Source organism: Amblyomma mixtum, chromosome 2 (assembly GCF_055824585.1).
Source record: "Amblyomma mixtum isolate Tamu chromosome 2, ASM5582458v1, whole genome shotgun sequence".
Lineage (NCBI taxonomy): Eukaryota > Metazoa > Arthropoda > Arachnida > Ixodida > Ixodidae > Amblyomma > Amblyomma mixtum.
The window spans coordinates 321,042,764-321,064,766 of NC_143013.1; the positions used below are offsets into that span (position 1 = coordinate 321,042,764).

A 22,003-nucleotide genomic window follows, 5' to 3' on the forward strand; every position below is an offset into this window, starting at 1 on the left:
AGGGGGTGACGCACGGGAATTGGCTGCCATCGCTGCAAAAATATTTAATGAACGTAACATGAATATGTACATCATATGGTAAACGTGGTGGGCACAACAGTCGGGGTGAATGAGCGAAGAAAAACGCTTCTCGCCATCAAGCACGTCAATCGTAATAGTCCAGATCGGTGCCGTTAACGATCTGCGCGGTCTCGTTCAAACGCACCGTCTCTGAAACGCCCCTCCTTGCTTCGTCGTCGACAAGCGACTCGCCACTGGCACTGGGCGCCTCATCCTCGCTCAAAAGGGCGTTCGAAGAGACGTTTTCTGTGGACAAGCCGACCCAGGCAGTGGCGTTTTTTTGCATAGGGGCGTCGCTGCCAGCCAAAGTGCTATTGGCACCAGCAGCCAAGGAGTCGTTCTTGAGTTCCTCGAGAACTCCGGCCTCCGGAAAGAGCGCGTTATCCTGGACGGTGGAGGAGCTGGGAGTCGCCAGAACCCTGGAGCGCCACTGGAACACGGTTCGCGGCGTCGTCTTGGGACGCCGCCGGCGCGTCGTCCATCGTGGACCGCTGCTCGAGCGTCGGTATCGATACGAGGGCCGGCCGGTCGCACGACTGGGCGGTGGCGAAGGGAGCGGGTGCCGCCTCAGGACCACCACGGGCGTCCGCACGCGGCGTTGCCTGGACCGTTCCGTGAGGAACACTACTGCATGGTCAGGCCCACAGTGTGAACTTTCTAGGGGCTGCTCCCCGACGTATATCGTCCTTTTCAAATAAAAATGCACCAATGCGGCCATAATCAGCATCCAACTTTGTTACTTGGACAGGTTGGTTAAGACGCGCCGTAGCTAGCGAAAGTATCGAGCCCCTTTGGACAACCCATGGTGATCATGACCATCACTTGCGCTGAGAACTGCATCCCGAAAGGAAACCAACAGCTGAGTAATAAAGGAAAAAAAATCGCAAGGGACACTTAAGCTCCGCCTTAGGGGTGTGACGGGATAGCGTAATGGGTTAATTCTCATGTATGTAAGGTCATTGCCTGCATTCATAGATCCCTGGGAGTCCTCATACCCATCCTGGTGCAGCGGTTAAGCGATGCGCCACTGCCCTGCGATGGCACGTGCTGCCACCGGTGGGTCTTGTGCGATCCAGGTTGCGCTTCCCGAGCGACCAATCATCATTTTAACTGCCACCTACCACGGTGGACAGTTTGCTCACTATCCGGTGGCAGGGAGTGACGACGCCGCAGGGCGACGTTAGCTAGGTGGCCCACTTGCCTTCTAGGTTGCTCTCTGGGCGCCACCTGTAACAGTCGTGCTCGTGATTTTTCGCTCAATACGCCGACAATAGCGACACAGGATTTTTGGACAACGTAGCCTTTAACGCTATCGCTTTAAAATGCTCGCTTGCGACGTCATTGCTGTTGTGCGATTACGTGTACGCTATAGGCCACTTCTTGTTCCCTCAACTTTGTTTCAATATCAAGCAATGATGAATTTTATTTTAGAATGTATTTTTTACGTCTGCTCAGGTATCGATTTTGTTTGAACTGCATGTTGCTTATTTTTCGGTGCAATCAAAATGCTAACGTGCCTCCCCTGCGATAATGCCCCCGCACGGGGCGAAGCAGGCAGTCTCCAAATAAAACACAGAGCATTTTAAGCTGCTGGCAGTGATGACTTAACAGTATGTGGAGGTTCATGTGCTCTTTCCGGTTGGAATTAGTTCCGCGTGCCTTAACTGTGGCTTGAAATTCCGCGGTGTCTTCGTTGAATGTTCTGCCCCGCCCTCACTATCAGAACGATCTGAATTAGCGATCAAGTTGACAAATTGTTTCAATAGTTGTTTTCACTCCGTTTTTTTTTTTTTTTCTGCTGCCGTCAACCGAGATTAGCAGGTTGTGTCGCTTATAAAGCGGTGCTTCGGCTGCTAACTGAATTAAGCGAAACAGTGCCAATGGGCCGGATTTAATTCCATGCTCCGTTTTGAAGGCGTGGGCCAGTTGTTACATTTAACAGGCCCTTGGAAAGAAGCGAGTTGCCGTTTGATTGCAAAACGGCAATAGGTGTGCCTGTCCACAAAGCGGGTCGACCTGCCTTGTCTCAAGTCATAGAGGTAAACTATAAACACATTTCACTGACCTGCGAGAGCTGCAGCACATCATCTCAATTAGTTGATCGCTAGTAATCTAACAATTTTTTTATCAATACTCAACACGGTTTCTGAGCAGGATTTCACTCAAATTTTAGAATTCTCTCAGGACACATTTTCTTCACTTGACACTGGCATGCAAGTTGAATCTGTTCTGTTAGATTTTAAAAGGCTTTCGATACCGTACCTCACTATCCCGTGCTTTTTAAACATTCATATATTGATAACATTCGTAAACATTCATCACACTAATAAAAAAAATTTAGCAGCTGTTCAGAATAGGGCCCTCCATTTTGTGTCTATCTCCTATACAGGTACAAGGCCAGCGTGATCGCGTCGACAATAACACTTTCAGACCCACTTCTCGAAATGCACCGCTCCTTGCTCAACACCGGTACTGAATTTTGGGGATCGCGATGTTTACCTCAAGCAGCCTTCGCTTACTTCCGCTATAAAAGGCTGCAAAACACGCGAGATAGCATCATCATATCAATCACCTTTTTCCCACGCACAATAAATCAATGAAACAGGCTACCTGAATGTGTTGTTTCAGCCAGTGCATTGGAGTTGTGCATTGGCAGTACCTACGGGCTCAAATGTAAGAATTGTATTCCTGTTTTGTTATCCTTTTTTATACGCTGCTGTCTAGTTGTGTTAAAACTGGTTACCATTCTTATCACCTATTGTTGATATTGCCCTCTTTATTTCTATTTTTTGCTTCACGATTTGTCCCATTGCTTCAACAACGCCCTTGAGAAGCAAGTGTGGTTAAATGAAACGAAATTATGCCGGCATATACACCGAAGAAATTAGGTCAGGACACGGCGAAGACACGATCAATTTGAACACATTAGCTGTTCTGCGCGTTATTAACAGCTGCAAAGAGCAGCGCAGCTGTGAGCGCTTCGCTTACGATTAGGGACAGCGTAGTCCGAATCCTCCAGGTTTCTCAGGACCTCTTCTGCAGGACTGGCTGAAAAAAGAAAAAAAAAGACGCGAAGGGCTCTTATTGCGCCCATTGCGCATCATCATACGCATGATAGCAGTACGAAGTGCTAGCCTAGCAACGAAGCTTTTATTTTACGGAAGTGAGTGATGGGGGCAGACCACGCTTATGTAGGGGGAACATTTCAATTGGCAGTCAAGTCAACTGGCTTTCTTGGCCATGCGTGCAATACATCACGTGTCGGATTGACATCTGTTGAATTGATAAATTTATTTACGTCGGACGATATGGGTGGACCAGGACAAAAAGTGAAAAGCACTTCATTCGAAGGAAATCCGGCGTCCTTTGTACGAAGATGCCAAAGCATGTTGAAATAGCTGGCGTAATTTCGCAATCTTAGCTGGGTAACAAACAATACGCCCGACTATCAGCATTAATGCAAGTTAAACTGAAGAATGAACCAAACAACGCATCAAAGCTATTGCGCGGGTTCCCATAGGGTCACTAATAATTGGTGCCTATAATCTGCGACACATTACAGGCAACTACTAGACATTACAGGCATTACAGGCACTCACCCTTCAAGTATTCTCGGTTTCGCTTCGGTGGCGAAGGCGTCACTCCTGTCCTGAAAACGAGGCCGGCCCTTTAGGAACGAAACGACCTTATCGGGGCACTTCGCAGCGATAACCGCACCGGCCGCATCCTGGGACTCGAGCTCGACGGGAGGACTAACCATGCCCGTTACCGCAACAGTTCAAGAGCGAAATTGCTCACTGAGCGCAAGTACTCTCCTTCTACACATGTAAACAAGTGGCGCTCAAATTGCAGTATAACTACAAAAAAAAAAGATTTGGTAAATAAAAAGAAGAGGTGATCAGGGGGGCTAGCAGCTTTTCGCCCACTGATCGCGCCTGGGAATCACCCCGAAATTCAGAGAACCAAATGGGAAGGGTTTCATATACACGTAATAAACTGAGCGCTACTTTTAGAATTTTAACCTATTTTTTTCACGGCCTGCGATGTCTAAATATTAAGACGTCCCCAAAATCCTAGCAATTACATATCTTGTTTTTTTTTTTTATGAGCTCGATATCGCGGTTTAAATTCATGGCCGCACTGGCAGTGTTTCTATAGAGGCGAAAAGCAAACGCGCATTTTTATTGCGTACTAGTTTTTTGAAGACCCGATGTGTCCTAAACCAACAAGCTCTTCTCCAATGGCGTTTCGCGAAGCGTATAGAGATGCGTTTTTGGGATGCGAAGGCAGATAATTGAAGACTATAATACCTTTATTTTTCATTATCATGACATTTTGGAACTGCCCGTCGAGAAATGGAACGAAGGTCAAGCGGTTCTTATGACACTTCGTACGTCTAGTCGGGAGCTCGCTGATAGCTCAGACAGCCAGCGGATGTGTCAGCAGGCGAACGTGCAATGAGGTGTTACAACGCGCCGCTGCAGTGCAGCCCGTTGCTGAGCTTTTCTCGTAATGCGTCAGCCCAAACATTTTCCGGCAAGGTGGACAGGGGAGAGGAGGAAAAGGGGCAGAGGGAGTCTCACCGCTGTACTGCACCACGCCACCCTCTCGCACGACCTCGAGCCGGCAGCGCATGCTCTGTTCGGGGGGACGCATACTCTGCCGCAGGAATCGTCTGTGAATCATGTATCGTTCAATGTGACCAGGCGTGCCTCACTGTCTGATTAAACGACAAATTACCTCTCCCCTATTCCGCCTCAGCAAAAAAGTAGTACCTGGGTTTTATCAATAAACCACTGGAAAGACTTTAGCGCCGGCATTCCTTCATTTCCGAGCCGTTCCGGGCAGCAGTCGGAAAAAGAAACCGGTATTGTTTGTAATTTTTCTCACGTGAGGAAAATGCCGTTATAGCTGAGCGCCGAGTAGTTTATCAGTGCGCTGGATCAAGGGTTTCTAATCTTGAAAAAAAAAAACCGTTCTCTGCCTGAAGCAAGTTAGATCTGCAAAAATAACTATAAATATGGCCGCTACTGCGCCGCGCAAGAAAGTGCAACCCGTGGCGGCAGGGAGAGATCATCTTCGGTCGCCACACGAGAGCGACCGATCACCCCTCTTGTTTAACTGACACTCTCTCGCGCTGCGTCGTCGTCTCAATCAACTTCCATCCGTGCGCAATGGACCAAAACACACCGCTATCACAGTGCCCTGTGCGCTACCACTATGGTGTCCAGTCACCGATTTCGCCCATCTTTGCCTCAAGCCTGACCTTCGAGCCTCGAATCGAAAGCAAAGTGAGCACTTTGGCCAACTAAGCTAAACCGGTTCTTATTTTTTTTCTGCGCTAAAGCGCCCTAAGTATTTTCTACCTCTCAACAATGACTCAAAAGTAGCGCACAGGCCCTCTATGTGCAGGCCGGCAACTTGAATCGAATTGAATGTTTATTTCAGGCAGACAAAGCACAAAAGTACAAGTCTGTCGAAGAGGCTGACAAAAGGCATAGATGCCTGACGAGTGTCAGTCAATACACACAATACCTCAGGATACGTTGAGGGAAAAAAATAATAGGTTACATGCACTGAACAGCGTAAAAAAACGGTAAACATAATACAGGCATTGACACAGAGCGGTATTGGAGGGTTAAACTGGTAAATGCTCTAGGAGGTAGGTCTCAGTTTCAAACGCAAGACTTGTGTTCTCAAAACTTGGTGAGCAATCTGAGGCTTGCCTTCCTCGATCCAGCTGTGCTTTGAAATACACATCGCTCTCCGTGAAATCAGCCAGGCGTGAAGATGCTTCGGGGTGCACATGAAGTCAGACCTTTCATGCGTTTAACCTTAGGTCAAGTGTAAGCACGAAATCGACACTTTCCCGGCGGCGCATGCAGCGTGCAGTGTTGACAGCACCTTCTGAGTGAACGATGCCGTGAATGATGTATCCCCAGAAAACTCCCACCAGGGTGACCATGGCCAACGAGCAGAAGGCGATGACTGACACGCTCCTGTTCGCAGAGCAGAAAAGAAGAAAGATGGCAACAGTGTTAAGAGGGGAAGGCGACTTCCCTTAACCATATAATACAGCTTCACCGAGGAGCTCTTTAGATTTCGGTTCCAACCGCCGAACGGTGGTCACGGCGTTCCAATGAGTTAAGACAAGATTGAGGTCAAGTGCGGCATACACAAACTGTGATAAAATCGCTCCATTCTCTTCTAATCAAGAGCCGGAATGACGACAATGAACAAACAGCGATTACCTCGCAATTTCTGAGGCTCACGCATCCTCATCACCATCAGCAGCAGCAGCAGCCCGGCTACGCCTACTGCAAGGCAAAAGCCTCTCCCATGTCTCTCCAATTAACCGTGTCCTTTGCCAGCAGCGGCCACCCTGTAACCCCGCAAACTTCTTGATCTCATCCGCCCACCTAACTTTCTGCCGCCCCCTGCTACGCTTGCCTTCTCTTGCAATCCACTCCGTTACCCTTGAGTACCAGCGGTTGTCTTCGCATTACATGCCCTGCCCAAACCCATTTCTTCCTCTTGATTTCGACTAGGATGTCATTAACACGCGTTTGTTCTCTCACCCACTCCGCCCGCTTTCGATCTCTTAACGTCACACCTATCATTTTCTTTCCATAGCTCGCTGTGTTGTCCTAAATTTAAGCTGAGCCCTCTTTGTTAGCCTCCACGTTTTTGCCCCATCTTTTGAAAACACAATGATAAATGTGTATTGTGAAACCGGACTAATCCCCAAGAATCTCCTTAATCCGCTAGGTGTTTTCCCAAATCGCGCATGCTTCTTGTACACTCCGACATGCTTTCGTATGCGCTACTTTAGCTCACTAACACCGTAAATCAAACTAGAAACCCTAGACAGCGTTATCTAAAAAAAACAGTTCTCAAACGTCGCGGCAAGCGCACGAAACAGAACCACGCACTCAGCTGACGGCGCCGCAGACAAAACCACCAGCCACCTGCGGAGTCCGCCAGCGCCACCTATATGCGTAATCACGGTGCTGGCGGTGTTGGTCGTTTGCTACAGTGCGCGAATCGGTTATTGTGCTGTTTGAGGACTGTGTGCAATGTAAACCTTGCTATCGTTTGAACGACAGTATCAACGCGATATCGTAAAAGGCCCCGTTAGTATATTCGGCGTCGGCGTTGTCACCGTTGTGGGCGAAAAATCACGAGCATTACTCTGGCAGGTGGTGCCCAGAGAGCAATAAAGGAGGCAGGTGGGCCACCTAAGTCACGTGACCTTGCGGCGTCATCACAACCTGCCCACCTGATTGTCAGCAATCTGCCCCCAGTGGCAGGTGCCAGTTAAATCAATGATTGGTCGCTCGGGAAGAGCAACCTGCGCCGCATAAGGCCCACCGCTGGGAACGTCCAGAATGACTTTGAGCATATCTGGCAATTAACCCATTATGCTTTCGCGTCATACCCTTAAGGCGGAGCTTTTGTGTCTTCAGCCGCCGCGGTGGCTCAGTGGTTATGGTGCTCGGCTGCTGGCCCGAAAGACGCGGGTTCGATCCCGGCCGCGGCGGCTGAATTTCTTTGGAGGAGAAATTCGAGGCCCGTGTACTGTGCGATGTCAGTGCACGTTAAAGAACCCCAGGTGGTCGAAATTTCCGGAGCCCTCCACTACGGCGTCTCTCACAGCCTTAGTCGCTTTGGGACGTTAAACCCCATAAACCAACCAACCTTTTGTGTCTTCAATATTTTGCGTGGGAATGTAGCGTCCGCGGCAGAAATGTCTGACCAGATGAGAAACTAGCGCAGCTTGGGGAAACACTCAGCGGATAGAGCGCCTTCTGGGGGTATGTCCGGCTTCACAACGCAAATTCATTATGAAATTTTAAAAACACAGCTTCGAAATGACGAAGTGTACATTGTCGTACTCTTCTTCAACGTACTTGACAACTGTTAACAAACGGCCGCCGCCATGGATGCTCTGTCAAACGAAAAATGTGATCTCTCGCCGAGCACTCTTTATCGAATCGGCATGATATCGACTGGGACAAGGCACACGTTTTTATAACTGAAAATAATAAGTTCCCTCGCCCTCACCTAGGATCTTCGACGATAGAAACAACCAGTAACACCTTGAACCGGAGCTGCCGAAATCTGACAACGGCTTACGCTCACTCTCTCCACCCCGTTTCCAAGCACACATAAGATCGCGCCATCGCTTCTCTTTTCATTGGGAAGAAGGCTCCCGTGCGGCAGCCAAAACGTCTTGGTTTTGTTTTGTTTGATTGTCGGCATCTAAATTTCGCTTTATTATTGTTTACCCCGACCAGACGAGTTTTCGTCCAACTCTCCACCTCACTTATTTCTATGGGTCGCGCAACCGCCTCGTACTCCGATCGGCGGGAGTCTGCCATGCGTATGATTCCAGCGCCTTCGAAATGACGCTTCATACTTTCAGAACCTATTCTAGGATGATGGTTTATGGTTTATGAAGGTTTAGCGTCCTATAGAGACTCAGGCTATGAGGGACGCCGTAGTGGAGGGCTCCGGATATTTCGACCTCCTGGGGTTCTTCAACGTGCTCTGGCATCGCACAGTACACGGGGCTCTAGAATTTCGCCTCCATCGAAATTCCACCGTCGCGGCCGGGATCGAACCCGCGTCTTTCGGTTCAGCAGCCCAGCACCATAACCTATGAGCCACCGCAGCGGCTCTTCTATAAGAGGAATCTGGTTGTTCTTCACGAAGGAACGACATCATAGGTGCACTCCGAAATCAGAAAACTGCTTTGAAAACTTAGGCTTCAATGTATTCCTGGGCGTGCTCAGCCTACTTTTCCCCCCTTGTAGAAACCGACTGCCGCGAACCCCCAGTTTTGCTTATAAACATGGTCTTGGTCTATAGGAAATGGTGTCCAAATACCGTGACATGCATTTTTGCCGTGTCAGTTTTTGAAGATCCTATACCACTGGATCGTTCGCGGTGCGGCTGATCACGAGCTTGCACATTTCGGTACCTTTTATCTCGCATACAACGGTACTTACCTGGCTCGGCCCCGCATGACGCAAGCCCGGAATCATCTGCGCCTGTGCAGACGACCCATGAAGCCAGCCGTCCCTGAATCTCGGATTCTGGCCCTACACCGCGCACTGCCGAACCGAGAAAGTGCAGTTGTATCGTACCGAGGCGTAGGTTCTTTGGCAGTTTCACTGCAGGCGAGCTAGTGGCTGAGGCGGGAGGAATTTTAAAAGCCCTTACGATAAATATGCATGAAACCAGCTGGCGCCTTATTTCTTTCAGTGAGCGTTTGTAGTGCGATTTCACCATGAGTAGCCCAGCCTCCTGTTCCTCGGCTGTTTTCCGGAATCTGCTAGACCTGGCTATCCAATTCCATCGACACCCTTTATTTTTCAAGGCGTAGGGAGTTGCAGTAGGTTTGAACTGTATTTTGCCCGCCATCTCACCATCAAGGAAAGTGAAGCTGTACTTATCGCGGCCATTGCCTGAACGATTCACCCAAGAATGAAATATGACAGAGCAAATACCGCGACGAGGTCAAATAAGACGCCGCTTACTGTTTCTTTCTTAGCGTCCTCCCAGGCGGCGGACCATTGCAGAGAAGTTCGTGAGGGAGAGACTCCGTCGACCTGAAAAAAAAAATAATTTTGATTTATCTACAGTTGAACCTGGTCAGAGAGCGAAAGTTGTGGTGCATCGGGCAACTATAGACGCAGCTTGGCGTCTGTAACGTTGAGTGCCTTCCGGACACTGGATAGGCAGCGCCTCCACCCTGGCAGGTGGCAGTTAAATTAATCATGGATCGCGAGAGGTTGCTCACCCATGGAGGGATGGATGGATGGATGGATGGATGGAAATCTATTTTTTCAAGTGAGTTTAGACCCTTCAAGGTCTCAGGGCCACCGCACAGCCCTCACATTACGCGCATGTGTACAGGCCACGTAGGGCCATGTCACTGCCGTCCTGGTTCACCCAGCGAAGTTGGGTGTCCGGGTCCTGCGACGCAAGAAGGGCCTCTCCCACTCCTTCCATGAACGCTGTCGACTAGTGCCGCGTGTTGCATGCAGCCCTCTCCCACCATCTCCACGTACCGTCTTTGCGAAAAGCAACCGGCCAATGGTAGTTCTTAGCCGCGTAGATAAGCACTTATTGCGGCCATTAAGCTCTGAATCTGCACAGGTGAGCCCTAGCTTGTCCTCAAGTTTTGACCCCTTTCGGTTTTTAGGGGTGCCGTAAAGGCTCCGTTATACGGTTCAGATGCAAAAACCTGCTGTTCGGTTACTTTTGGCAAAGGGGGTACCTCAAAGTGGATTCAAGCGTCGACTGACCCAGGCAGCCAGTTATGCGCCCTTTCTTTCCACAAAATAATCGGAGTCTAGAACGTCGTCGACGCTAAAGCCAATAACACAATGAATGCCGTTTCTGCCGCAACGTTGTGAATGCCAACGCATGCAGCGCAGATCTGTCACTACCGCTACGTATTTTAAAGCGCTACTGAGGTGTCCACCGTCCCAGGGGGCCAGTTATGCGCTTTTCCTTTGCTTTCGATGGATGGGTGGCAAACTTTATTACGCGTGTTTGGACCCTTCAAGGTCTCAGAGCCACCGCACAGCCCTCACATTACGCGCATGTGTCTAGGGCTATGGCACTTGCACCTCGGTGCCCAAAGCGAGGTTGGGTGTCCGGGTCCTGCGACGCAAGGAGGGCCTCCCATTCCTCCCCGGTTCCGATGGCGGGCTGTCCCTGCGGGGTAGGATCGGCGGGGCGGTCGAAAAGGATGCGGTATAGAATGGTGTGCGATTCTCCGCATTTCAATTCGGTCTTTTCGGGCGAGTGTCTACACTGTGGGGAAGTGTTTGCGGACATGTATCACGTGAATTCTAGAAGTGTGCGATGAGAGGCTGGTTGGTAAGGCATTCTGAAGACATAAAACTGAAGACTACGCTCGTCCTGTCTGCATCTTTTCTGTCCTGTCTCTTGCGTAGTTTTATGTCTTCAGAATGTATCACATGGTGTGGGCATGCCCTGCCAATCCTGCTTTCCCACTCCATCCCCACCCCTTCTGAGAGGACTGGGAGGCTGCCTTGCTCGGCAGGAAAGAACTTTTCCTTCCTCCATGGTCGGAGACGAACGGCGCGGCGCGCGGCGCACCAGCTGCGCAGCTGTGACGTCCTCGGCTCCTCGCGCATGCGCACAAGTGGCGCCGAAGGCCCACAGCGAGACGGCGAGACTGCGGGTAATGTAGCTCTCGCTACAAAAGCGCACTTGGGGAAACGACCTCGTGGCCCGCCGTTGTGGTCTTACCCTTCTGAGACGTCCTTGGAGAATGACACTCGTCGGGACGCTTCCAGCCTGGAGGGGTGAAAACAGCGTCAGAACTTCTCATTGGTTCCAAGGAACGCCGAAATATTCCTTACCTTTCTTGAGATGTTATTAAAACGTACTACGCACACAGCACAAGGCAGCCCGATGCGGAAGCTTAGAAGGCTAGGTTGGTCATTATCCTTTGTTTTATGCGAAGCATACTAAAATAGCCCAACCCAGCTCCTCGAGCGCGGCGGTGTCGTTACCATTGACCTTTCGTGACCTCCATGTCATACCACGTGATGCGTGACGTCACAGCAGATGAAAAACGGGGGCCCAACTCGCGCCGTCGCGCGAGGCGTCGTGACCAAGGATGACCACGTGGTGCGTGACGTCACAGCAGATGAGAAACGGGGGCCCAGCTCGCGCCGTCGCGCGAGGCGTCGCAACCAAGGAGGACCACGTGATGCGTGACGTAACGACATAGGAGAAACGGGGCCCCAGCTCGCGCCGTCGCGCGAGGCGTCGCGACCAATGTTTTTCCTGCTTCTGCCGCTAGGTGCGCTCTAGTGAACACGTGATGCTGGAGTGGCGGTATACAAGGGGGTGCGCCTGCCTCTGCTAGGCGTACACGGGATAGAGATGCCTCCTGGAGACAGGGCTGCTCGTTGGAATGAGAAGCAAAAGTTGCGGCGTGCTACACTGCAGAGACTGATGAAGAGCGTGAAGAACGTCTAGCCAAGCGGCGTGCTCGATATGCAACTCGGCGACAATATGCGTCGCATCTGACTAGGCTTAACCTAAGCTAAGCCTCAGCCATTTTTGCTCTCTATTACATCCAGACAACATGAATACAACTCAAAGGGACGACAGCAAAATAAAATGATACTGCCACGTTGTTTGCTTTCATCCCATTCAAGGCACTCGTCAAGCTGTAAACTTCACTCAGGCAAGAAGAACCCTGTGACCTTAAGGAAATGTTCCACTGTGTGACTGTACTGAACAAACACGCAGTGATATACCTACCGACGTTTCGATGGTTGTCCTGGCTTCCGCAGGATGGAGGGAACCGGCGGACCTCTGCGAAACGGCAACAGAAGACCTTCAAGTAAAAAGGCAATTTTTCGGCAGCAGACCTGTGCACTGACCACGAATTCATCTAATCTCTACGGTTCCTCTTTAGCTTTTGCTTTGCTGGCGGCAGTGAACAGAACGACAAAACTGGAAATGGTTTCCGTTGTCTCTCTGTCGGCCACACACCAAGTGGGGCAGATTGTTTTGTTTTTTTTTTCAATGAGCCGCTACCACCGCACTGTTCACACAATAACCGGCTGGTAACGTTTCTACTGTAAGAATGGCGAACAGTTTAGTTGCAAGACCCACCTGTCTATTCAAACAGTGCTCACACGCAGCCAATGTACCGTCATCTACCAGGATATTTCAGTGGCCTGTCCGCGTGCTCTACAGGAACGCAGCGTACAGGTGATGTTCATACTTTCATGAACAGTCCTTAGACTTCTCGTGTAAGTAGGGCATCTGTTCTCTGAAGCGAAAGCTAAAAAGCGTCAAGTGTCAAGACGGACCCTCAGTTTATTTTAACCAGACCCTCGTCACTGATAATCCGGCCCCCTGACATACGCTTGCGAGCACTTCTCTTGGCTCCGCCGATGGGAGAACTACTTCCCATCTTACCAGTTGCAGGTCTCAGTCCAAGTGCATCAAAATACGGCCCTCCAACTGGTCCAAAAACGGCAACGTCAATCGTAGCTCTGCAAAACTCCATATTCAGCCGAATGTCGCACCGCTTGTGGCCTTCATGTGAACTGTCAAGCGCTGCTCAATGCATGTTTTACATGGAGGAGAAAGAAGAGCTTCTTCTGGGCGTCACTTCTTCTGGGCGACACCATCTGATAACTTCTGGGCGCCGGATTTTTATTTGTAACGCGAAGGAATGAAATCCGACTCGCTAGCTGCCTTCGCTGAAGAGCTGCTGCAGCACAATGCTCTATGTGGGCACATCGGACCTCGTAGCCTCTTGATACCACTACGGGCTTTAACGGATCGCTCCTGAACAACGGATATACCGCTCACATTCGATAGAATTCCATGGTCTCTGCATCCGGCATGGGCTCGCTGTCTTCGTCCCTGAAAGAAAAAGTGCGGAGAACGCATCTGCGTGATTAACGTACAACACTGAAATTAAACGGTCTGCGGTACTGAAGTTAGCCAGCTGCCTGTTCAAAGGTTCGAAGCTGAACTCAGTTTAATAGTAAATTTGAGGAATATTGTAATCCGCTGTACGAAAGTCTGTCGATCCTTTCTGAACGCGACTATCGCCGAGGCCGCTCCAGTGATGTCACGTGCTATTGCTTAACGTGTAACCTTGACCGAAGCCATCACTGTATAGTTGCCACCCGTACGAAGTGTGCATGAATGCCGTCGAAAGGATCACATTTTAGCGCAAACCGTGTCAGTTTAAAACGTTTTTTTTTTTTTCCTTTTATACTGAACCATTTATATATGTCTACTGTGGTCCAGATGAGAACGGTAACGGTGAATCACGACGCCAGAAAGGAGGGTAACTCGGAAGGGAAGTGCGGAAAACAGTGCCGCGACTTCCAGTTTGCCCAGTAGCGCTACAGACATCCGAACAGACATAAATTGTGTTGAACCACTCTCCCCTCTTCCTTCTCGACTCTCGAGCCCATTCGTCCGTCACAGCGAGGGGTCAATTTATGAGGCAAAGACGCGGCCGCGGGCTCCCTCGCTGAACGGTGAACTATCCCGCCTCGGATGAAGGAGTACAAGACTGGACACACCCATCGTGCAATCACGCAGTATAGGTTATATAGCTGAATTACTGGACGGTGCCCTACAAAGGGCGCACTGCTTTTTCCTTGTGAACTGCCAGGACGAGAACCTTGTCGTCCCTCATTTCCGAGGTACGCAACACATTCACAGGCACACAGTGACGCAGTACTCACGTCACGAGTTCGCGGGTTCCACTCAAGAAATGCGAATTTCGGTGCGATTGGAAGCACCCCGGGCGGCCAGCACGAGACATAATGCCTCATAGGCCGTTAGTGTAACCCCATAACCCAGAGGCTCGCTGCACACATCACAGAATATCTTATTCTCTGCGACTGGCGCTTAGGTGACCGTAGGTGGGGACCGGCCAGTCTGCGCCTTGACCAGTACGATTACGTAAAAGACTTCCGCACTCACAGCTCCATGATCAGTTGTCGCGTTAAGAGCGGCTCCGTCGAAACTCCGCTCAGCGTAGCCCGGAAGCGAGACACCCACCGACGGCCATTTGCGACGCCCGAGGAGGCCGCGCAATGAGGCGGACTACGGCGCCATCGCGGGGCGGGTGCCACGCGCTGCGACGAAGAAGACGGCCACTCTCGTAGTGTGAGGAAGACGAGGCGTCTTCTGCTGATTTCATCGAATTTACTTGGAGATCCCCCTCGCTCGGCTCGGGCTTCCTCTATCTATTCCGATTCTCTTATCCTTCGGGGCAAGCGCCTAGGGATATGCCTTGAAACCAGTGTGCGATTATATTCACGATTATATAATTTCATCTGGTAGATTCCTCGGCTAGAATATGAATTCACAACTTTTCCTTCTCCGTATTTTTTGTTTTGCACAAATTCTAGCTTTGTGTCCCAAAATTATCAAAATACTCCTTCCCTGTACATGAGTGCGTTTGTATCCGCTATGCACCCTGGCCAATCCCCCGCCGTGGGTATGTGCCGTTAAGCCTGAGTAAATCATCATCATCATCATCGAAGCTGCAAATCCTGGAGTACTGAGGCCGATATTCACGGCGACAGAGCAAACACATGCAGGACAAAGACAGGAACGTGTTTCACAGGCGCTGTGTTGTACGTTCGCCAACTAGCCCGCAACAACACCCCCGATATTCACCGACGAGAATCTGGCACTTAGCGGCAACGGGTCTCTCGCTGACCAGTCCTTCGTCGTATATCACTAGAACGCAGAGACCGCATCATCTTTCGCTCCTCGACTTCAATACACCTGCCAACCACTTTTTATTCAATTAACTATCCCTTCTTTTCAACCATCTTTACATACCCCCGTATTGCCCAGAGGCAATATCGATTAAAAAAAAATAGCTGTATGTCACGCTCCCCACTATACCGAAACACGGAAATAAGGATTCAGGCTGAGGGATATCGACGGTTTTTCTCTGCGTAACAAAAGTTTCTCCTTCAACAAAACTCGACGAAAGCTGATGAAACTTTGCATGCGCACAAAAATGACGCCGTACAAAATTTCACATTGGAATTACGTTAGCTTTATTGTTGAACTTTTTTTTTTCTTACTCCTGTTTCTTAGCTCTCTTCACTTCCAAACGTACCACTTTTTATGTTTATTTTTTTTAGCGATGTTTGTTGCCTCATAAAAAGGAAATGGTTATGTGAACGAAAGAATGGCCTCGGTTATATATACGAAAAAAAAAAAAGGTGGCATGTCAGCATACGCCCCTGTTTTCGTTATGCCCACTTGGCTAGGCATAACAAAGCGTTTTCTTTTTTATTTTCTAACTTACGACTGACGTTGACTGGCGCTGACTGGCGCTATGTCTGACGGACTCTTCTATACGAATGAGAAGCAAACCGTGCAGCCTGGTTACTTTTGGCAATGACTGTACATACTATGAGGATGTCTTGATGGTTCATCGGGAGGCATTGCAAAATATTGCAACATATTATTCTTAAAGTCACCATGCATTAGCAGGAAAAGAAACTTCATCATTTTTACATTTGTTCTGCATTGGAGAGTTTCAAGGCAAGCTAATTTACACAACTCAGCCGGTGAATAGATACGAATACCTTTATTTCAACATCGAGGACGTTAGGAGCGTGCCCAAAAAGCCTATGACTAGATTGACAGAGGGATACACTCCTACATACCAAGAAAGCGGCGGAAACAGCACACAGACGGAATACCACCAACAGCAAAAGGACTACTGTACATAGCTACAGATTCCCTTGCAAGTCATAACAGGCAAGGACGGTAAGGAATTCTTAACGGTGAACAAAAGATGAAAAAAATACATGAAGCCAAAAAAATGAAAAACAAAATAAGTACTGGAAAGTACGAAAATCTTGGGAGAACGTGCGCAGCACGCGAAACTGCATAATCAGGCGCTCAAGACTCCCACTGCGAATTATAGGCAGGTTTGGAATAATATACCCGAGCATTTGACGGCCGTACTTCGTGCGAAAGGATGGGACGTGCCAGATGTCATTGTTACCAGTTGAGTACTGATCATTTTTTTAAAAACGTGCCATGATTTTTCCGTTTTTTAAATACGTTTCTTTAACAACATATTGTAGTGGTCGTTGACTGGTGTTATTTTCAGTGGCATGAAAAGAGGTTGAGTATGAGCCCTAACTGGGGCATTAACAATAATACGAACGACTTTTTTTTTATTTTCTGCAACCTATTAGTGTTCGACTATGTTGTCGTGCCCCACACCAGGTGACAGTAGGAAAGGTTGGATAGAAAGTGTGCTTTATGAATTAAAATACAAGCACTAAGCGGTATTAAGAAACGAACTTGCATAACATGCCAGGCATTTCCCCGAAGAAGCTATTTCAATATTGTGAACGAATCGTAAGATTAGGTAAAGATTCTAGCGGCTTATTCTTTGGCCTGAAGAGTGCTACTTTAATTTTTGTTGCGTTAGTCTTGAGCGAAGATTGTGTACGCCATGTTACCGATTTGCGCTATGTGTCATTTGCTTTTAATGTCAATTCGGACACTGTTTCAGCTTTGAAAATTATGCTCACGTCATGTGCATACGTACATGAGATATTTAACACTATTGTCGATATTCACAATGTCGTTAATGTAGATGTTAAACAGTCTGGATGCAAGAATACTGCCTTGTGTGACGCCATAATGAGTGGATTTTAAGTGCGATGGAGAATTGTTTGCTACCAGCGGTGTTATAAATACGTTTTTATGAGCTGAAGGAAATTGCCGCGAAAACCGCAGTGCTCAAGTTTTAGGAGTAAAGTTTTGTGATTAATGGAATCGAAAGCTTTCGAGAAGCCCACGAACACCCCATGAGTACAATCATTTTCAGCGAAGGAGCGTAAAATAATTTCCAAATGGTTATTCATGCTGTTTCAGTTGATTTTTTTTTTTTTTTTGAAAAAGCCAAATTGTGAATAAGAAATAATTTTGTATTCGTTGATAAAGCTATTAATATGAACGCCTAAAAGTTTCTCAAAACACCTCTAAAAAACTGGAAGGCTAGATAGAGGTCGGTAATAAGAAAATATATTTCCCCCGCCGTGGTGGCTCAGTGGTTACGACGCTCGGTTGCTGACCCTAAAAACGCGGGTTCGATCCCGGCGGCGGCGGTCGAATTTCGATGGAGGCAAAATTCTAAGGGCCTGTGTTGTGTGCGATGTCAGTGCACGTTAAAGAACCCCAGGAGATCTAAATTTCTGGAGCCGTTCACCGCGGCGTCCCTCCTAGCCTGAGTCGCTTTGGGACGTTAAACCCCAATAAACCAAACCAAACTATTTAATATGTCAGCATTAGGACCCCCATAGCGCAAAAAGCGTCCGAAGCGTGGGCAAGGGGAGGCAAACTGGAGATAGGGAAAGGAGAAAGGGAGAGGGCCGGGGAAAGTGAAGGGGACGGGAGGGAGAGAGTCGCCATTCAGAGCCGATGGATTGGACCGGGTGATTGGAGAGGGTGTACGCCCTGTCACACGGTGATTAATTGACTGGATCATGCCACCTCCCATCGTCAGTGGGGAACATTAATGCGATACGCATACTCTGGCGGATGAATCGCGTTGACAGACTTTCTTTTTAAGCATAGGTGGCCTCAGCACCAGACGATTTCCTCTTGATCGCGGCCTCTCTTTGCGGGATGCTTGCGAGGCAGGCTGCAGTACGTAGAATCTTTTGAAATGGCACTCATGAAGCCCAGGCAGCTCGCGGCCAAGCGTACACCGCACGCGGCCCTCACTTCAGCGAAACATCGGTGGGAGACCATCCTGTCTGCTCACTGCATTACCTCCGTTGACTCTGTAGAGGAAAACACTGCTGGGAGAAGGTGCAGGAACAGCTGCGAGCTCGGGCATCTCTGCACCGCACTCAGGCTTTAGCCCTGGATGTTCGGAACCTGTACCGTTAGGTGTTCGTCTTCATGCGTATCTTCGTGGCTGAGCTTCACGAACAATGATGATGATGATGATGATGTCCTCGGGCTGAATGGCACATACCCACGGCGGGGGATTGGCCAGGGTGCGTAGCGGATACAAACGCACTCATGTACAGGGAATGGAGTATAATTAAATCTCCACCTCCGAAACACCCACTGGGCGATCTTCCTCCTCCTCCTCCTCATAACCAGTGGCCCTGGCACACACATTTGTCTGTTGTGTGCACAACTCTAGGAACACAGAGGCGTCCAATCCCGGCACACCGAAGGCATGGTCTTGGACCGCAAACATTTTGAACGCGCGAGTGATTCTGCCAGTTGAGACCCCTTCATCCTTCAGTGCGTGAGAGATTTGACGGGCAGCTAGCTGTTTCTATCCCCGGTGGCATCCTGCTGAAATTGGCAGCCAGAGAAACTCTGGTTCTTTCTGTCCGCTTTACACTTCAACCTTTCCACGCAGAACCACTCCTTTGCTTGGAGATGACGCCTTCACACGTCACTCGTTTTATTCTGATCCTGTGCACGCAGTATCTAGAAGGTGTATAACGCGGGCTAGTGCATAGGCCATTGTGGTTAGTGTGCAGAAATACAAAGGCAAACACACACAGTGTTACCTGCTGATAATTCAACCCCAAACGTTGCAAGACTTCGGCCAACGACTCATGCACTGTTTGTTGATGATGATGACACTCCTCGTGAACACGCCCTTTAAAATGGGACCTCAAATTGAAAATGCCACATACTCACGGTGTCGAAATGGGCATGAGTTGAGCGATGAAATTCTAATATATCTCAGAAATATCTTATTATAGCGCAACCAAACCAGAAGACGCACACCAAATCTGAGCCCATTTAAACGTGCCCGTTCAGCACGGCTTCTTTTCAGGCCACGCGTTGCAGTGCACTTCCCCCTATTTGAGTCGAACAGAAAATTTACAAGAAAGCACGCCGCTGAACCAAAATTTCCGATTCTCAGATATTATCACGGCGCCTGTAGTAATGGAGCACCTCGTAGCGCCGAAAGCAAACGGCAGCGCCATGCGCATAAGCATCGCTCACGTCCTTTCTTAAGATCCTGCGATATATCATCATCATCGATGTCTCGCGATGAACATTTTCAGCAGCTCATGTTAGTCCGCACCGCTGCCTCGGGGACAGCCGCTGAGGCCCGCCGGCCGGTCGCCAACATGTCGCTATGCCGATATGAGGTACGCCCGCACATCGCAGCCCTCTGTGTGCGCTGTCCCACACATGGTGGTGGTTCCTCGTTGTTTGTGAAACACTGCTACACCTGCTAGTCGGAGGCCGTTTTGAGCAATTCGTGAGGCCATTCAGCGTAACAACTGCTGTGGGGCACTTGCTGCGAGGTGCAGCGGTGTTGCTGTGTCCGTTAGGGCAGCATTCGGTTACACTCTGTCTCAATAAAAAACTGGCGACTGCGTTCGAGGCCAGTGCAGGCTTCGTGAATGGCTCTGTCGTGTCGAATGCCAATTTACAAGTGTTAGTGGTGGCTGAGCAGCAGTTAAATCCACACGGGTTACTCCGGCGAACTTACCAAGAAATGAGCTTGAAAGCAAGCGCCAGCGCTATTGGCAGCATGCAACCAAAGGATGGTCTGAGCAACGTTCTAATAGGGCTGGTGGTGATGCGATTTCAGTGGGCAGCCTGGCCAAAGAGAACCATGGCGCAGAGGGGCTGTAAGACCCGTTTTTCCCCTGGGACACTGCTCTGTGGATAAGGCCACGACGCGAATGCTCACACCCAAGGGTTACTGCCTGTCATGTCGTGGCCGGGAAGACGTCGTTCAAAGCGATAACCTGGTCGTTGCAGCAGCAGCGCCTCTGCTAGCCCACCCGATGCGCCGCCGCCACCCGAGGAAGCGAGAGCGACCGCCCAGCAGCAGCAGCCGCCGCCCAGCGATGCGCTCGTGTTGGCACCCGGCGGGGCGGTGGAACACGCGACCACCGGCGAGGAATCCTTAGGAGCTCCGGGCGACACGAGTAAGTACGTACTGCCCTTGGTCGACGTCGCCCAGTGCTTTTATTCGTGAGCGTATACTTTCTGCTGACTGCTCTCCGAAAGCCTGCAGGAGGAGCGGACGTACAAGGCACCGCGAGGCCCAAGAAGACGACGACGAGGAGCGCTCGTGCCCCTCGCTGCTGCTCTTCGTGCTGGCCACCGCCATCCTGGTCGTCTGCATTGTGGCCGGCTTCGTGTCCGTCGCCCTCCTCGAGCAGATGGAGCGGCGCAAAAGTGAGACCCCGGCCTCTTACCCTACGAGCAGGCATGCGCACTCAGCCCAAAAAAACCTCGGAGGCCGCTTCAGTGGTGCACAGTCGTCGGTAGACAAAGAACCCATTAACAGGGTCTCGTGAATGACGAGATACAAGTGTCACCTTTTCGACAGCACAGAGGCCTATGTTCCTTCCGCCAGGAATTCAGGTCTCGGGGATTCAGACCACAAGTTTCCACCCGACGAAGGAATCAGTCGAGCGCAGCTAGGAGTGAGAGCGTCAACAGGAGGCAGATGGGAGAGGTCTTTGTCCCGCAGTAAAGTGGGTTTCTCATACATTCCTAGAAGGAAAAGTGGACCTTCAGCCACTACAGGAATGCCAGGAAGGAGTGGCTTGTGTCGGGTTGGAAATGTGGATTCAGCCGTAGCAGTACAGCGACCATATGTCAAAGGAATGCTTTGCTAACTTCCGTGCAAGCCTAGTACAGTAATACAAATATAGCCTAATGCAAAGCATTCAGTTACGCTCAGTGGGTTAATGCTAGAAATAAAAAATACCTTACTTTATTAAAAAGTACTTCCAAAAATGACCAGAGGAGAGCCAGGTGCCTGCTATAGTAGGATGCAACTTTTAAAAAAAGTCAGTAGACACACTTAAGACTGCTTACGTGTGAGAAGGCGTAAGCCTGCCCGCTCACTTCGCCAACACAGTCGTCGTGCGCTGCGGCTTCATGCAACCCGATGCTACGCAGTTGCCAATTCTACTTATGCATGGCGCTACGTTGCCGCACATCGAAGCACATCAGGAGGCTCTACGTTGCCTTTTTTGTGCTCACTTATCCGCCTGAAGGGAATGACGGGATGGATCAATGCCCATATATGTAGAATTGGCATTTCTCTACTTAAAGGTGCACTGAAGAGGATTCTGAACTTGTCTTTTTGCCGCGGGAACTCGATCTACACGTTCCTACCATTCTTAGAAACTGCAACTTATTGCCCTGTAGGGCCGATTTCCCTAATTAAATCGAATTAACGTCCGGCTCCCGCCCTTTAAATTCTCCCTCGTACGATGGGCGGAGTCGACCAACGCGTGAAGTTCCTTTCAGCCAGCTCCGTGGAGGCTTTGCTTTCGCTTTATTTTGTTTTTTAGGTTTCCATGAATAAATAGTTTCATTCGCAGATGATACAGCCGCAAAATAAGCCCGCATA

General features: G+C 49.6%; 2 protein-coding genes across 3 annotated transcripts in view; one reads left to right on the forward strand and one right to left on the reverse strand.

Moving 5' to 3' along the window:
* LOC149365152 (neprilysin-1-like) overlaps window positions 1-22,003 on the forward strand; it is a 67,125-nt gene that overhangs the window by 37,755 nt on the left and 7,367 nt on the right. The window contains exons 20-21 of one of the 2 annotated variants that reach the window (XM_089575243.1): window positions 20,392-20,561; window positions 20,644-20,814. In XM_089575243.1, the coding sequence (XP_089431369.1) occupies window positions 20,392-20,561; window positions 20,644-20,814 (341 nt within the window). Of the gene's footprint in view, window positions 1-20,391; window positions 20,562-20,643; window positions 20,967-22,003 lie in introns of those variants that run through there. The other variant, XM_089575242.1, reaches the window with a different exon arrangement.
* Window positions 146-14,869, reverse strand: LOC149365154 (uncharacterized). The gene is made up of 9 exons (XM_089567524.1): window positions 14,575-14,869; window positions 13,441-13,494; window positions 12,376-12,429; window positions 11,350-11,397; window positions 9,603-9,674; window positions 5,965-6,059; window positions 3,660-3,704; window positions 3,049-3,108; window positions 146-687 (listed from the first exon to the last, which is right to left on the reverse strand). The coding sequence occupies exons 1-9, from the start codon at window positions 14,580-14,582 to the stop codon at window positions 146-148; spliced, it is 978 nt and encodes a 325-aa protein (XP_089423650.1). The 5' UTR covers window positions 14,583-14,869.

What these genes read in the sequence shown, in the direction of transcription:
- LOC149365154 (XM_089567524.1), bottom strand. An exon ending in ACCATGGAATTCTATCGAAT is followed by an intron (nt 12,430 to 13,440) that starts GTGAGCGGTATA and finishes GCCGTTTCGCAG; the next exon opens with AGGTCCGCCGGTTCCCTCCA. An exon ending in AGGACGCTAAGAAAGAAACA is followed by an intron (nt 6,060 to 9,602) that starts GTAAGCGGCGTC and finishes CTCTGCGAACAG; the next exon opens with GAGCGTGTCAGTCATCGCCT.